At 32.3% G+C, this 17,692-nt stretch overlaps 1 protein-coding gene across 5 annotated transcripts in view; it reads right to left on the bottom strand.

Annotated features, from left to right (window-relative positions):
- The window catches only part of LOC143083829 (C2 domain-containing protein 5-like), a 119,534-nt gene that overhangs the window by 50,816 nt on the left and 51,026 nt on the right, over positions 1-17,692 (bottom strand). For all 5 annotated transcript variants that reach the window (XM_076260205.1, XM_076260207.1, XM_076260206.1 and 2 more), the window contains exons 20-21: positions 757-819; positions 31-129 (exon numbers count right to left, since the gene is read on the bottom strand). In XM_076260205.1, the coding sequence (XP_076116320.1) occupies positions 31-129; positions 757-819 (162 nt within the window). The remainder of the gene's footprint in view (positions 1-30; positions 130-756; positions 820-17,692) is intronic.

Below are 17,692 nucleotides of genomic sequence, written 5' to 3'. Positions count from 1 at the left end.
TCTACCAAATGTAGAGTTATCTCCACTTACCAGATTATTCAATTCATGAATTTCTTTGTTTCTTTGAACTGTTTCTGTGATTTTCCTCTGTAAATCATTTAACTGGTTACATTCTCTGTCTGATGTTACCTGTAAAACAAAATAAACTGTTGACACAAACAAATGTTTTATACTATAAAGAAAAAAGTAAAATCAAAATATCAACAATTTAACTATGCAAATCTATGTAAAACTTGTTATTTAACAGTTAAGTTAATGACTGAGGGTAAATAAGTTGTCTCTAAACAAAAAGATGTGCTGATGTTTATGCAACTGCATACAAAATATCATTGACTTTCAATCTTTGCCATATAATATAAGGAGATGTAGTATGATTGCCAATGAGACAAATATACATTAGGGTTCAAAAAGTTAGTAAACATGTTAAAGTTTGTGACAGGTTAGGTCTGTTTAATAGGACAAGGAAAAATAAATTTGAAATCAATGAACCATGACTTTACTCAGCTGTTGTTTGGTTCTATATATTGACATATATTTGTTTGTATCATTTCCTTTGACCTGTAGTGGACAGTTGTTTAGTTTACAATTAAACCACACTAATCTTGAATTATACCCATCAAAAACCACACTTATAAATGCAACTCCTTTTTACAAGCAATGCCTCAGGAAACTATTATTACAATAAATAAAGTAAAAATATGATAACAAGCTTAGATCTGTATAAGCACAAATGTAATCATCTCTTAGGAAACTTACTGGTCCTGATACTTTAGGTATAAGAGGAGGTGGTAAGGCTGACAGGAACACAGCTGTGGCAGTCTGAAATCAAAATAAGTAAACATAATAAGTTCTAACAGCAAAGTTCTAATATTCATACATGCTTTTCTATGACCCTTGAAATATATTATACACTGCTGGTCATAATAAGAAGCAAAATTCATAAGTATACATATATTCAATATTTGTATTTTTATTCATTGTTTTGAAATAAAAAGACATATAATTCAAAGACAGTAAAAGTGACACCAGCCAAATTTAACTGAATTTGTATTGGGCTGCATATGTTTCTGAACATTTGATTGAGGCACAAAGTTAATTTTGTGTGGAACAATCTATTTAAAAGTAAATTTCTCACTCGCTCATTTTCAATGATTGGTCGCTGCGACCAAGAATTAAAAATGAGTGAGTGAGAGATTTACTTTAATTAGATTGTGTGTGGAAGCAAATTCAGCAATTTTCCATATATAAAAGAAACACAAATTAAAGATTAAGGCAAAAGTGATCACACACTAATTGAAATTTGACCTGTTTTTAGTAATAAGCATTGTGTATAAGTTTCAGAACATTTTGTTGTGACAATGTGTGGAAACTGCAAATTCAACATTGTTTCCATTTTTATGGGGAAAATAATTGAGATTATAGAATGTTACACCACCCAAAATTGGACTTGATTGATGATAATAAGCATTGTGTATAAGTTTCATAACATGTGGTAGAGGCAAACTAAAGAACCTAAAACAATTTTGTGATTGAAAGAAGTAAGGATGTACAGTAGGAGGAGGGTAAACCTAAATGTCCAATTAGCCAAAGAGTGGGTGTATAAAATTACTAAAAAGCAGTATATTAACCTGAAATCATGGTTTAGTGATTAGTCCAAGGTCAGGATTATATATTTCAGTGGTATGCAATTGTTCATGTCTGTCATATTTGTTTTTTGCATTGTTATAAACAAAGCCCCTAGTTTCCTGGTTTGAACTGTTTAATTAGTTATCAAAAGTACCAGGATTATAATTTAGTACACCAGATGCGCGTTTCGTCTACATAAGACTCATCATGAATCTAAACCACCAATGGGAATCATTTTTATGATGTTTTGATACTAAACTGCTAACGGGAATCTATTTTATGATGGTATGATACTAAACCGCTAACAGGAATCTATTTTATGATGGTATGATACTAAACCGCTAACAGGAATCTATTTTATGATGGTATGATACTAAACCGCTAACAGGAATCTATTTTATGATGGTATGATACTAAACCGCTAACAGGAATCTATTTTATGATGGTATGATACTAAACCGCTAACAGGAATCTATTTTATGATGGTATGATACTAAACCGCTAACAGGAATCTATTTTATGATGGTATGATACTAAACCCCTAACGGGGATCTATTCTATGATGGTATGATACTAAACCCATAACAGGAATCTATTTTATGATGGTATGATACTAAACCGCTAACAGGAATCTATTTTATGATGGTATGATACTAAACCCATAACAGGAGGGATTGTACTTGAATTTCATATGATGAACACATAATCTTTCAATCAGTTTAATTGAGGTTTGGAGATGGCATGTCAGTAACTGCTAGTAGTCCTTTGTTAATGTATGTATCATTGTCATTTTGCTTTGTTTCTTGTGTTACTTATTCTGATAATAGACTTAAGACTTTTTTTGTTTGATTGCTGTGTGTTTGTTTAATCTACATTGGCTAGAGGTATAGAGGGATTGACATCTCACAAAACATGTTTAATCCCACTGCAATTTTGCACCTGTCCCAAGTCAGGATCCTCTGGTCATTGATATTCTTGTCTGTTTTTTTAATTTTAATTCATTTATATTTTTCAGAGTTTTGTATGATGTCTATTTTCACGGGCTAGTACAAATTTAGGGGTCAGTTGAAGATCGCTTATGGGCTGCAAGATTTTCTAGCTGTGTTGAAGACCCATTGATGGCCTTCAGCTGCTTTTTTTTTTAACTATTTGGTTGGGTTGTTGTCACTTTGAAAAATTCCCCTTTTCCATCCTCAATTTTATTGATAACAATTTTTGGTGATTTTGATGGTAAACATGAAAGAATTATAATTTACAATGATATACAAAGCTTAATATGCAAATGTTGACAAACTAAAAAATATCATCAGTAAATTTTTCCTCAATCTAAGATAAACTTTTAACTAAAGGAATCCCCAGTATCTAAGAACCAGAACTGATTTTAATGTTTTGTTCTTATGTTGTACTGTTACATCAGTACTGTCCCAGGTTATCAGACGGTTGGGATCCCACTTGCATGTTTGACCTCGCCACATTCTGTATGTATGTGCCTATCCCATACAAGAGCCTGTAATTCATTGGTTGTCCTTTGTTATGTGTTAAATATTTGTTATTCATTATTTTTTCGTACATAAATTAGGTCGTTAGTTTTCTCGTTTGAATTGTTTTACATTTGCCTTTACGGGGGCTAAGCAGTATATCCTATGCTCATTGGTGAAGGCTGTACAGTAGCCTAAGGTTAATAATTTCTGTGTAATTTGGTCTCTTGTGAAGAGTTGTTTTTATATTTGTTCTGTATTTGGTAGTTATATAAGCATTGTGTACAAGTTTCATTACATCTGGTAGAGCCAAACTAAAGTAAGAAAAGGGAAACAACTGCTAAGACATTTGGACATATATCCAGATGTATTAAACAAAATGTAGAGGAAGGGCTAGTGCTTCTAGTGCTATTTTATTACAGTAAGACCTTCATCAAGAAGCAAGATCTAACACCTCAAATCAAGTTCAAGAAAACATTGCATTTGATAGAGAGGAATTCTATATGTGGACCATGCTAATCCTGTAATTAAAAAATAACAAATATGGGGTAATGCAAACAAATATTGAGAACACCTATTAAAACTGTGCCAAAACTTCACCAAAAAAATTTACAGAACCAATGCAAACAATTACAAAACCACATAGATACAATATATAACAAGAATGTATCCATCGTACATGGATGCTCCACTCACACTATCATTTTCTGTGTTCAGTGGACTGTGAAATTGGGGTTAAAAACTCTAACTGGCATTAAAATTAGAAAGATCATATCATAGAAAAGATGTGTACCAAGTTTCAAGTTGATTGGAGTTCAACTTCATCAAAAACTACCTTGACCAAAACTTTCACCTGAAGCAGGACTGGCCGTAGGGCAAATGATCGGACATATGTACAAACCAAAAAACCTTACGCCCTCTACCATCGTAGGTGGGGCATAAAAAGTGCTCACTTTTGATAAGATTCACAAACATAAATTATCTCAAGAATAGTTGCAGTCTCTTCGACATATACATGTAACCCTATTATTTCCTTTAAATTATATCTGAAGAAGTGCCTTGATCATACACAAGCTATAAATTACTGAAGTTTAAACACAAGTTCCTTTTAGAACAAATCAATACATATAATCCTTACCATGTATGTGCATTTTAAACAGATTAGACTTTGGTTTTCCCGTTTGAATGGTTTCACACTAGTAACTTTTTTGGGCCCTTTATACCTTGGTGTGAGCCAAGGCTCAATGTTGAAGGCCATACCTTGACCTATAATGTTTTACTTTTACAAACTGTGACTTAGATGGAGATTTGTCTCATTGCCACTCATACCACATCTTCCTATATCTATATAATTAAACCCCGGAGCATGTTATTCAGTGGTTGTTGTTTGTTCCTGTTTATCATATTTCTCTTTTTTTTTGTTTCTTATTTTGTGTACCTTAATCAGGCTGTTAATTTTCTTGTTTCAATTGTTGCTGACTATGTGGTATGGATTTTGCCCATTGTTGAGGAAAAATATGATTACCTATAATCATTTGTCTTATTGGCAATAATTATAGATTATCGTTGATCATCTCAACGAGATTGATTTTCTCGCTTGAGCCGGGACGGCGAAAGCGAGAAAGGCAATCGAGTTGAGATGATCAATGATAATCTGTTTATCGCTATTTTACCTATGACGACGTTGTCAATTTCATGTCAATTTCGTTAGCAACGCCACGTGCCTGCTTAGTTTCTAGCGATAATTTTCCATCTCAAGCGAGTAGCATGATATGAAAATTATCACAAAAAAAGATGAAAGGAAAAATGCACAAAATAGCGATAATACCATATCTCAACTCTGGACTGGCATTGTTTTAGATTGTGTACAATTTTGGACAATCATATTTTTGTTGACTATAAAATGTGATAATCGTGTTAAAATATTTATGCCACAAGAATGTTTTATAAACAAATCAATTATCATTCATATATTTATTAAATAAAACATCCAATATGGACAGAAACGGTAAAAACAAAACGAAAACATTATTCTAAATTAAGCTCAAATTCAATCACACATATTTCTTACATTCTCCTACTACGTAGCAAACAAAATTATTAAAAAATGTTCAATTGACAATGGGACTAATAAAAAAAATATTATATTATTAGAATAATTAGTTGCCAATTTATACATAATCTAAACCACACATTACATACTCTTGCACACATTTAACCATGAAATTAATAAATACTTTTAAAAAATATACATTCATCTATGTCTTACATACTGGTATATTTACACATGTCTATACACATATACACACTTCATTATTTACACATGTCTATACATATACACACTTCATTATTTACAAAGCACTAACTTATAAAATATTTATTGTATTTTAGGTAAACATGCATAGTTCAGAATCTTCCCTTTATAACAGATTAAGACATATTTTGTTTCTCTCATAATTGTAATTATCCTTTATTCTTACTCAATTCTAATATTTGAATACTTGCTAGAAATTCCATAAAAATCCTCTATATTTAGGCAAGTTATACACATTTTGAGGTCACTTCATCCTTATATAATAAATCTATTAAACTTTTTATGTTAAGAGAACAAAAAGATAAATTGATTAATAAAAAAGTAACAATATAATGAATTTCAAATAAGGTCTTAAATACGTCAAACATTTTGGAAGAAGTCCATACACTTTCATTAATAAAATCAAAGTAAAAACTTTTTAAAAAGGTTTACAGAATAAAACAATAAAATATACTAAAACAAAGCATAACAATATCTAGTGTGATGTCTACTGAATAATACTACTGAAAGTCAATAAATCTTACACTGAGACTTTTGGACAAACTATTGACAATTCCAGTTTATGGCACATTACTTTAATATATTGCTAAGGAAGAATTCCTTGTTGGAGCAGTATTCAGTGATGAAATGTAACAGTTTATCATATTAACCACTAATTAAGTCTGTTCATTAAGATATCAAGGTAGACACTACACTTAAGTTTAACACTGAAGAACTTTCTGATGAGTGTCTTAATACCGGGTACGACGGTATTCTCCCATTCCTTTATACCAAACTTCTGAGAAGTAACAGTCTTTACTGCAGCCATGATGTCAGAATCCAGGGGGAAGAGTGTTGTAAAAGTCGGCATGGTAACACACTGGGACAGCTCAGGTATAGAGAAAAGCTGCCACATGAGATCTCTGGCAAAGAGGTGTGGTTTCTTCTCATTGATCCCTATAAAGGCAAAAGAACTGATCTGTTTGGTTGTGTAATCAAAGAGTTGCCTGTACTCATACTGAATGTCACTGTAGTCCTCCATTAAATATGCAAACTTGGAAGCAGGAAGTCTGGAGTTAAGAATATATGGCGGAATCTTCATTAACCTCTGAATGTTGCGTCGGCTGTTCTGAGCAGGGTAGGAGTTGGTGACCTTCTTACCCTTGTACTTATGACAGATGTAACCAGCAATGGTTGAGGGACTACATGGTGGGGTCTGTATTGAACTTGCTTTCTGTTGAGTGGTAAGATTTGTAGATGAAGATACTTGGTTGACTGACACTGGACCATCACAGCTTGCACAAACCTTCCGTCTTTTCCCGGGAGGTGTGTCTTCACATGACATGTAGTTATCAAAGTTGACATCACATACCATCTTCATAGGTGTGGACTCAAACAGACGTTTGCGAGCTGATTGTCTAGTAGTGACACCTACTAGACTAGTATCTGGTGTTGACTGATCGGTAAGTCCACTAACTTCTTCAGTCTCAACATGGCTACTATACTGTGTAGAACATATTGGTTGAACAGGTTGGTCAGAATGGTCAGAATGATCTGATTGGCAGGTTGAAACTGTTGATGGGGACAATGCTAAAGTGTTTGGATTGTCTTGTTGTCTGTTGACAAGTAGCTTGGTGGTTGCTTGATTTGGTTGTTTGCAACTTGATTGGCTGGTATCTGTTGTAATTTGGTGAATGTCTATACTAGAAGACTGTCTGCTTGGGGCGGGATGTTCATATAAAAGCTGCGCTTCACTATGGATTAATGGACTGCCTTGGTGCACATAGAAGAAGAGATCATCAAATGTAGAGTCAACATTAATGTCTATCAGATCATCATGTAGCATGGTAACATTCTGGTGCTGGTTGTAGGTTTGGTTTAATGAGTTGATCAGTTCATTGTTGATTTGCTGTTCTGTCTTTTCGTTGTCACTAGAGGGCAGTGTTGTCATGGAGATGAAGGAATCTCTTAGGATGCTCTGGAGTTCTGTTGCTTCATCTTCATTTAGCAATGAACTGTGAACAGATAAGTCTGATATACTTGGAGATGACAAACAGACACTTAACATCTGGTCAAGAACTCTTGAAGTTGTCTCTGGTTGATTAAATGTACTGGTTGAGTGGTTGATCAATAGATGACTAGAAGAAGTCACTGGTTGATGCTCTGCGTTGGTACCTTGGGATGGTGGTAACTGATGGCCAATAGAACTCACTTGTTGATCATTAGGTGTTGAAATTGTTGGAAGTACTTCTAGTACAGTTGTGACAGTTGGTAGTTGACTTTCTGGTAGTTTACTAGTACACACGATGTATGTTGGCGGTTGATCTACATCAGCTGTCTCTGTTTGAAGCAAACTAGACGAATCATCTGAGGCTGTAGTTAATGATTTGATGATAGTTTGTTGTCTAGGAGATAATTTAGCTGGAAGAGGAGTTCCTTTACAAGAGGAGCCAGCACTACCTGATGATTGGATCTTCTTCTCGATGTCATTAATCAGATTTCTGACAGACCTAACTGGTGTAGGACTAAGCTGCGGTGTGTTCTTGTCACAAAAGTCACTAGCTCCAGTATAGTATGGTAACTGGAAGGCTGCCACTATTGGATTACTTGATGGTGGTGGTGTCATCACTTTGTTGGTTGGTGTTGTGATGACAGGCTGAGTAGATGTAACATGGTCAAACTCTGAACTATTGTTGAGACTTGTTTCCTTGACATTTGATGAGTGACTTGGTTGTGCATTGGTTGATGGAGACTGGTTTAGTGTAGACATATCTGTTTGGTTGGTCTTTGGTATGACTGACTGATAAGCTGCTACCGGTAATATTGCTGGTAATTTGGCTACAGACATGGTTGGCTGATTTTGGTCAGACATAGGTACAGCTCGAGTATCAGGAAAGAATACAGCTGATTGATGCTGGTAGGAAAATGATTGCTGTGGTAATATAGGTGACAAGTTTGATATGGATATGGTTGACTGATTCTGGAAGCAAAATGATGGTGGTGGTACTATAGGTGACAAGTTGGATATAGATATGGTTGACTGATTCTGGTAAATCTCTGTCCTGTTTGTTTGCATTAGTGGTACAGGTAATATAGGGGAATCTGGTAAGATGGAGATAAATATCTGTGAGTGGTTAGGTGTAGATAAGTCTGGATCAAAGGACAATAGTTGAGAAAAATCAGCGTAGGTGATGTCTTGTGATAGAAGATTGCTAAGTCTTTGATTGGACATGTTCCACTGATTGGTATATGGTGTTGGACACAGGTAAGACATGGTGTGTGATTGTATGGTAGTCATCAAAGTCTGGATTTATCTGAAAATTAAAAAGATATCAGTAATAAAGAATGCTAAACAAAGATTTTATATATATGAACTACAAAATGTTTTTGCATATGTTTGCAATGCTTTCAAAAGAAATATATTTGAATTCAAAGTAAACACCTTCTATTATGCCTAGTCTTGTTAGACTCATTGAATACAATACTTAAATTTACAATATTTGGTTTAGGTGCAGACAATATTGTTGATCTTTTGAACAGACTCTACACAATATGAATAACTTTTCTCTATCATATGAATATAATTTTTGACATTCATCAATGTATCATTTTCAGACAAAAATTTCAACTATAAATTAGCCATAATTACTATTTCAATTAAACTTTAATTCCTGGCACAATTGTCCATGACAAATTAACAAATTTATAACAAAAAATACCAAATATTTCTTCATTCAAGTATAAAATAAGTAATAATTAATCATAAAGCGCCAAAGAACCTGAAAACTTCATGCCATATTGATATTCACGTAAAAATCAGGATTAGAGAATTAGATTCAATGATTGATTGATTGGTCTATTTCGTTTTGGTCAGTTTTTTTTGATGGCCGAATTTCGAATCAATGAGCTGCTGATGAAAAATGTTACTCATATTAAAATTGAGGATATTTTTATAATCAAAATTAAAGTAGCCATATAATGTGAGGTATGAATATTTTTTGCAACTTCCTTCCTTTAATATGAAGTTATTCTATTAGCAACAAAGTGGTTTTATTTTACATAAACAAACACCATGAACACATGATACAAGCTTAAAAACACTAAATTCTTGTATCAAGTTCTTATATTGAATGGCAGGATATATTATTGTTCTGATGACCTATAATTGGCAGGAACATGATTTTTATCTGGACATTATATTTAACATTGAAAACACTACAATGATGGTGTTTAACAACCTTCACAAAGTTGGCCTGTTAAGACTCTGTTGTAGAATCTTTTGTCTTAGAAATAAATATTAAGTAGATTTCAAGCTGACAATACTAGTTTTATAAAAAAAAAAAACCAGAGTTCCAAATCCCTGCACATATTTCATTTATTAAAAGGTACAAGGGCAATACTTACAAAGGCACATTTTTACTGTTTTTTAAAACTTTTTTTTATCAATATCTTGAGTCTGAAAATCAGAGTAAATGCAATGTGATTTCCATTATAATTTGAATTTCTAAGGGGCATAACTCATTAAAAATATTTGATCAGAAATTATTATTGAATGTGCCAAAGACATTGCTGATATTAACCTATGATATACAAGTTTCATAAAATTCTGGATAGAATAGAACACATGAGAGCTGTAACAATACAATTTTTTCATATAATCAATATTTTCAAGGGGGGGGGGGGGGGGGGTATAACTCTTTTCTTTTAAAAATAATTGATCAGCACAAACTTATGAAATCTTCAAGGACACTGATGATATAAACCCATAATATGAATTTCATATAGATCTGGCACGAAAAGTACACATTAGAGCACTCATAAGACAACATTCTGTATAATTGTACCCATGAGAGCCCTAATTATGCTATTTTCAATAAAATGAATATTTCCAAAGGGCACAACTCTTTTAAACATGAAAGCGTTAGCAATACCGATCCGACTAAAAAATAAACTATTGCGCCATTAGCGCATGATTCATCAATAGCATTTTCAAAGAATAAAGTTCAATCACTTCTCAATATCATATCAGAAATTTATTAAAATCAAAAGGGAGCTTTTGTCAATAGATTTAAACAATTCACCAAAGTTTCATGAAAACTGCTGAAAACATTTTTGAAGTATTGTCCGAAAACTGGATAAAAACATCTTTTCATATAAATAAAACCCAATTACTCAGAAACATTAAATCAAAATTTAAAGGGAGCTTACATCAATAGATATAAACAATTCACCAAAGTTTCATGAGAACTTCTAAACGTATTTTTGAGGAAAATCCCCCCTTTTATTAATGAATAAACTCCAATAAGGCCAATTAAAATTAATTGGTAGATTTTCATCCCCGCCCGCCCCTCTGAAATCGTCCCGCCCCGATTTTTTTTATTTAACAAAAATACGATTTCCGGATTTTGGTCATGTCCGTTACTAGGAACCATCGATAATTTCGTTTCATTCGAAACTTCCTGTTTCAAATTTCTTTTTTGTATTTCTTCGCCGGAGTAATCCCATCGAAAATGATTAAGTCGAAATATTCTGCTGCTCTATGATGACAACATCATCTACCGAGAATAGAGATTGATAACGAGAAGGGCATGAAATATTCGAGTTACGAGTAAAACACCTTGTCCTTGAACGCAAATTGCGGTAGTCACAAGTGAATCGAAAATCGTGTTTTTTTCTTTATTTATACAATGACTTTGTGTCAGGAAATTTGGACTGTGAATGATATCCAAAGCGCAAGAATCGTAGAACAAATTGGTACAAAAACATGACTGGATTAAAGAAATTGACACAAGCACGAACTTGTTATGACCGTATATTGGGAAAAAAAAATGTCGACAAACACGCATTTTAATTAAACAAGCCCTTCTATTCACCCATGGCTTTTGTTTTTGTTGACAAACAGCAAACTCCTCTGTTACTGTCCCTACAATCAATTTAGTCATTAAGCCACAACTAATTTTTTGGTTAAGTTCATGTTTTACATCATAATTTCTTTCAACACTGAGTTTACATTTTATTCTGTACTCGCAATACTTGTGTTGCATACAATTGTACCAAAACATTTAATTGATTTTATGACGACTACAAACCATTGCTTATCAAGCAAAATAAATGTGGTGTAGGTATACTAGTAGTCTAACTGAAGACTGAACAGTGGTTGCCAATCAGGGATTTTTATTTAAGAGTTTGAAAAATAGTGTAGGATTTCTTATACAGCATGTATATACATTATACAAGCTTGTTTCCCACTAGCATATACCCCGCGGTATGAAAAACTCATGACGAGGGTTTCATATGAAATAAAATTTAAAAAATAAAATCCTCCCACCCGCCCCATTTTTTTCAAAAATTTGGATGAAAATCTACTAATTAATTTTAGTTGGCCTAACTTATAAACTTAAAATCTAAAAATTTAGAAAAATAGAAAGGGAGCTCATGTCAATAGATATAAACAATTCACCAAAATTACTTGCAAATTGATGAAAGCATTTTGGAGATATTGTTTGAAAACTGGAAAATCACCTTTTTTATTCGGAATAAAAAACCACGTAACTCTGAATTGTAAAATCTCAAATATATAAAAAAACGACTACAGATATATGCAATTTACCAAAGTTTTATGCAAATTGGTAAAGTTGTTTTTTGAGTTAATATCGGACATGTTGACATGGGATGGACAGACAGACAGACGGATCGAGGGACATCAGTATACCATAACACGTCCAGTAAACAGTCTATAATTATAAAAATTTACGAAAAATTGTTAAAAACTTTAAAGGGGAATAACTCCTAAGGGGTCACTTGAAAATTTTAACTCATGTTAACTTAATTGTAGATCTTAATTTGATGAACATAATTACTGTTTACTTTTTATCTCTATAATAATTCTAAATATGAGGTTGTCTCATTGGTCCGAGAATTTCAGGGCAGATGCATTTTGACCTGATGAACAATTTTACTCCATGTCAGATTTGCTTTCAATGTGTTGGTTTCAGAGATATAAGTCAACAATAGCATTTTACCCTTATGTTATATTTTTAGCAGAGTATGCCATTTTGGTTGGCAGGCGGGGTTGTCTTGAAATTTTTTAAAACTAGATAATCCAATGATTATTATGGCTAAGTATGTTTAAAAATTGGCCCAGTTGTATCAAAGTACAAGATTTTTGTAAAAGTTAACAGACAACGACAGACTCCCTAGCCGTTGGCTCTGGTGAGCTAATAAAAGAATAATGTGTTTGCGAAATGGTAAATGGTAATTCACTTAATGCAAAACATTTTAAGTGTTCCATACATTCACAAAAATATCAATAATAGATTAGGATATTTACAAAAACAGCTATGAATATCAAAGCAGGATTGACAGACTAGGTTCAAGTAAAAACTTGATCAGTTTGTGGATAGTATTGAGGGTGTAAATCCATTAAAAAGTCAGCTATGATGAAACATTCATGCCTTGAATGTTTGTCCCTATATTCTATTAACTGTGCATTTGCATTCAGATATTGCAGATCAAATTTATTCGTTCATAGTGTATTAATTTACGTTTTTTGATTGAGTTAAGCCTGCCAATTGATATTTTATGGTGTGTTTGTCTATGTTGTGATGTTATGCTATTGTTTCGGAAAAAGGGAGAAGGTTTGGTACCATTAAAATGTTTAATCCCGCTGCAAATGTTTGCACCTGTCCTAAGTCAGGAATCTGATGTACAGCAGTTGTCGTTTGTTTATGTAATTTATATGTGTTTCTCGTTTCTCGTTTTTTTATATAGATTAGACCGTTGGTTTTCCCCTTTGAATGGTTTTACACAAGTAATTTTGGGGCCCTTTATAGCTTGTTGTTCGGTGTGAGCCAAGGATCCCTGTTGAAGGCTGTGCATTGACCTATAATGGTTTACTTTTTTAAAATTGTTAATTGGATGGAGAGTTGTCTCATTGGCACTCACACCACATCTTCCTATATCTATGAAGACAGGTAGCAGACACTTTGGTTATTAGCATATAGGCAAAAGAGCTTAAGAAACTAAAAAGTATGCTATAGGTTGCATTTCTGTTATATTGACAATGTATTTTCCCATAGGAACTCCCTTTACAGCTAAAACTGTACCACTTTTACTATGAAGTTTTGAAAAAAAATCATATCCTGGAATGGAAAGTTCATATGCACTACTATTTTTTTCAAAGTTCAAATATAGGGCTGTGTGGCATGTTTTCAATGTTTATAGGCCCCAAAGTTTAAACTAACACTAAATTTCTTAACTACCCCTACCTTGACTGTAGGGTTACCACAGATTTCAATATAAATAACATTCACATGCATATTTACTGGTAATATTCCAAAGTTTTGTCTAGATGAGATGCAACCTACAGATCAGAACTGGGAACCAGTATGTAAACAAAATTAATTATCTATGAATATCTCCCCAAAAGAGGCATGGTTTGAGAAACAGCTGTATTTACAAAGTGCAACCTAGAATTGAAATTTTTACTGTGAATCCATTACAAAGTGCATGTCATGTAGACACAAAACCTCCAATCAAATTCAATATAAGTATCTGCCCTTGATTTCAAATATACTTAACAAAACTTATATTATTTTTGTTATTTAATCTTTTCATTTCAAGTTTTAGATATTTATGTTGTATTCTTAACAATATTTGGTCAATAATTTGTAACATGACCAAAATACACCATAACATTGCACCAATTTTGAATATATCATTTGCACCAACTTTGAAAATCAATGTGTAAGGCACATTGCCAACCGTTTGCACCAATTTGATTTAATCAGATAAGGATTTTAGACTGTAAAAGAACAAATAACAGCACTGATTTGTTTCACTCAGACTTCAAGAATCGTTTTTACTCACACCACTCAAATAATTTACATTTTTATGGATGTCACAAATAAAATCCGTACAATAAGTTATGTAAAAATTATATCTATCGTATGAAAACATGAAAAGGAATAAAAATGGACTATGTTAGTGAAAAGTGTCAAGATAAAATTGAGAATGAAAACAGGAAATGTTTCAACAACTTGACCAAAGAGCAGAAACAGCAGAAAAAAACCCACCCATTTATTTAATGGAGAATTGAAACGTTAGCACTCTCATGTATTCAATTCTTGCTAGATTATTTTATAACTTCAAACTTATATCAGTTTTTAAAAAGAGTTATGCCCCTTGGAAACATTTGTTATATGGAAAATTGAATTGTTTGAGCTCTCAAGTGTACATAGGTATTAAACACAACACAGCCAGAAAATCCTGCACTCAGAGGCGAGCTTCGGTTGGCCCTTGAACAAAAATGATTACTAGTTTTAAAACTAAAATTATAAATTGTTTCAGAGCTCCTGACTTAACAGTTTTAAACATGTTTTGTAATGTGTTGTAGAAGTATTGCATAAAAATACTCATATAGGAAAAATTTGCAAATGTGTTTTTGCCATCAAACTGTTTCTATTTTATTTTAAAAATTATCTATTTTAAGAATGATGTAAATAGATTTAACCCCTTTCCACGCCAAAACATCATTTTTGTCGTTTACAGCTAGCTCGCCAAAGCGAGATTTTTGTCGCTTTTTATGAGAACCCACAAAACATTGAAAACGTATGTAAAAACCCACATTTTACTGCTGAAACCATAATAGGTTTGAAGAAAAATAACTGTATTTCTTCTATTTTACAAGAATGATACTCAAAGTCCCAAAAATATGTTGAATTTGTGGTGTTGAAAACAATATCTTTTAGAGGTATTGTGCAAATATTTACACAAGTTTTATATACTCCAATAATAAACTTTGTATGTCTTTGTTTATCGAATTAACCTAGTGAAACTAGTTTAAATGGTTGACTGTGAAAAAAAAAAATTGTTATTTTATTTATATGTTGTAATGTTTTTCCGAATGACGTCATCAAAACTGGTGCTGTATGTGACGTTTGTGCATATAAAAGTTGCAGGTACTTGAAATAACTGCTAATGTTTTGCAGAAGATCCACTGAGTTTTTACCGCTTTTTACAATGTGAAGTATTACAGATTGCATATCATTCGATATTGTTTCTTAAATATATTCAATAAAAACTGGTCAAATAAGAAAGCCGACAGATAAAGTCTGTCGAATTTGGTAATATCTATTTTTGAATGCACTATTTTACCCATCAAGTTAACCTGTTCTTGAGAAACTTCCAAATTTACTGTTGGTATAGACATATTTTGACTTCATTAATTTTAAAAATATAAAAAAATTATTTATAAATACAACAATGTCTTTTAAAATAATTTCTGCGAAGAGCCAATCATACCCTCATTTTTTTATTCATCATTCTAATACTTGATCATTGTATACAATTTTCATACTCCGCCTTAATCATGTTAATTAATTATTGTCCATGTGTCCCACTTTGTTTTCAAAAACATGTTCTATTTTTAGATAAGATCGAGTTTTGAACAATCTATCCTTTATTATTTTATTTTATTATTATTTTTTGTCTTTTGTCAGTGTGTTAGGTTTTTTTTGTGCTTGGTTCAATCAAGGAATTGTATATTTAAATATACAAATCTTTGGTTCAATTCTTACATGCCAAATTCTTTTCAAATGTTTTTTGCTACCGTATTTGTTCTAATGATACACGACGATGGGTACACGACACAGACAGTTCAATAGTTGCAAGTTTAGGAGAAGGGATTAGCCCTACTAAAATATACTGAGCTTTTCCATTTTTAGCCAAGGTCAGAAGGAATCCTTGGCCAAGTGGTTGGGGTTGTCACCCTTTATTTGTAATGTTTGTTTTTTTTTCATCCTTCAATTCTGAAAGCTTTTAAAATGTTTCACATTAAATTGCATGAAGGACAGTCTTGCATACATAAAAGAGAGGCAAAAGATACCAAAGGAATAGTCAAACTTATGAATTGAAATCACACTGACCATTGTGGTAATGTTGACTTATTATTAGATCTTACTTTGCTGAACATTAATGCTGTTTACAGTTTGTCTCTATCTATAATAGTATTCAAGATAATAACCACAAACCGAAAATTACTTTTAAATTTACCAGTTAGGGGGCAGCAACCCAACAACCAGTTGTCCAACTCATCTAAAATTTTTATAGCAGATAGAAATTGACTTGATAAACAAATTAACCCCCTGTCAGATTTGCTCTAAATGCTTTGGTTTCAGAGTAATTAGCCAAAATCTACATTTAAATGAACCCCATTGTTCTACTTTTAGCCATGGTGGCCATCTTGATAGGTTGGCTTGGTCACCACACACATTTTTAAAACAAGATACCCTTACAATGATTGTGGATAAATTTGGTTAAATTTGACCAAGTAGTTTCAGAGGAGAAGATTTTTGTTAACGACAACGTACAAATGACCCAAAGTGACGAGAAATGCTCACTTGGCCCTTTGAGCCAGGTAAGCTAAAAATGGTTACAGCATTTGGGACCATATCGAGTTTACCTAAATTCCAAAACAAACTCTTGCAGAAAAGGGTAAACAGTTAAAACCACAGATACACTTTAAATTAAGATATTAAATGTTGCATAAAAAGTACAGATTTAGCAAAATCAATGGAACTTTAAATGCCTTTTACATGTAAAATATTGACTTAAGTACTAAATAAAAAGCTAATCAAATAATAAGCTTATATTTATATATAAAAAATCAAAATTGATGCTAAACTTCACAACTACTAGTTTAATCAGACAAGTTACATGTCTCAAAACCAAATCGGCAAAAGTAAAAAACTTATTTCAGATAACACATTATCAGAAAAAAAATGAGTGTTGTGAAATATCATGAAATATTTGCCACTGACTGCAGTTGTCATTCGATATATTGATCAATCAACTAAGACTTTATGGTTAAATCATAAGTCATTACAATGCTATATACTAGTATTCTAATTTTTGTGGCAATGAATTATAGTACAAAGTATTAAGTTGGAATCTTCATCGACAGTGCTTTAGTTTAGAAAAAAAAACCAGACGCGACAACTATAAAGAAGCTGAGAACACTGCTCGTCTTTTGAATCTCTCGTTATATAAAATATTACATGCTCTTTTGTATAAAAATACAGTAATTGAACTATATTTTCTTCAACATATCTCTATTGTTTGTAATATTTATCATATTATAAAAACCTTCATTTATTCAATATTGTCATGTTTCTTTTTTAAAGTATTCCAGAAAAAATAAATTAGAAATGTTAACAAATAATTTCGATTTCCAACCCAAATATTTAATTAAAAAAAATTATGTAGAAAGTCTTATAACAACAACACTTTAGGGACT

Source organism: Mytilus galloprovincialis, chromosome 7, assembly GCF_965363235.1.
Source record: "Mytilus galloprovincialis chromosome 7, xbMytGall1.hap1.1, whole genome shotgun sequence".
Taxonomy (NCBI): domain Eukaryota; kingdom Metazoa; phylum Mollusca; class Bivalvia; order Mytilida; family Mytilidae; genus Mytilus; species Mytilus galloprovincialis.
Note: the sequence above shows the minus strand (reverse complement) of the source record. Positions and strands in the feature narration are given on the sequence as shown.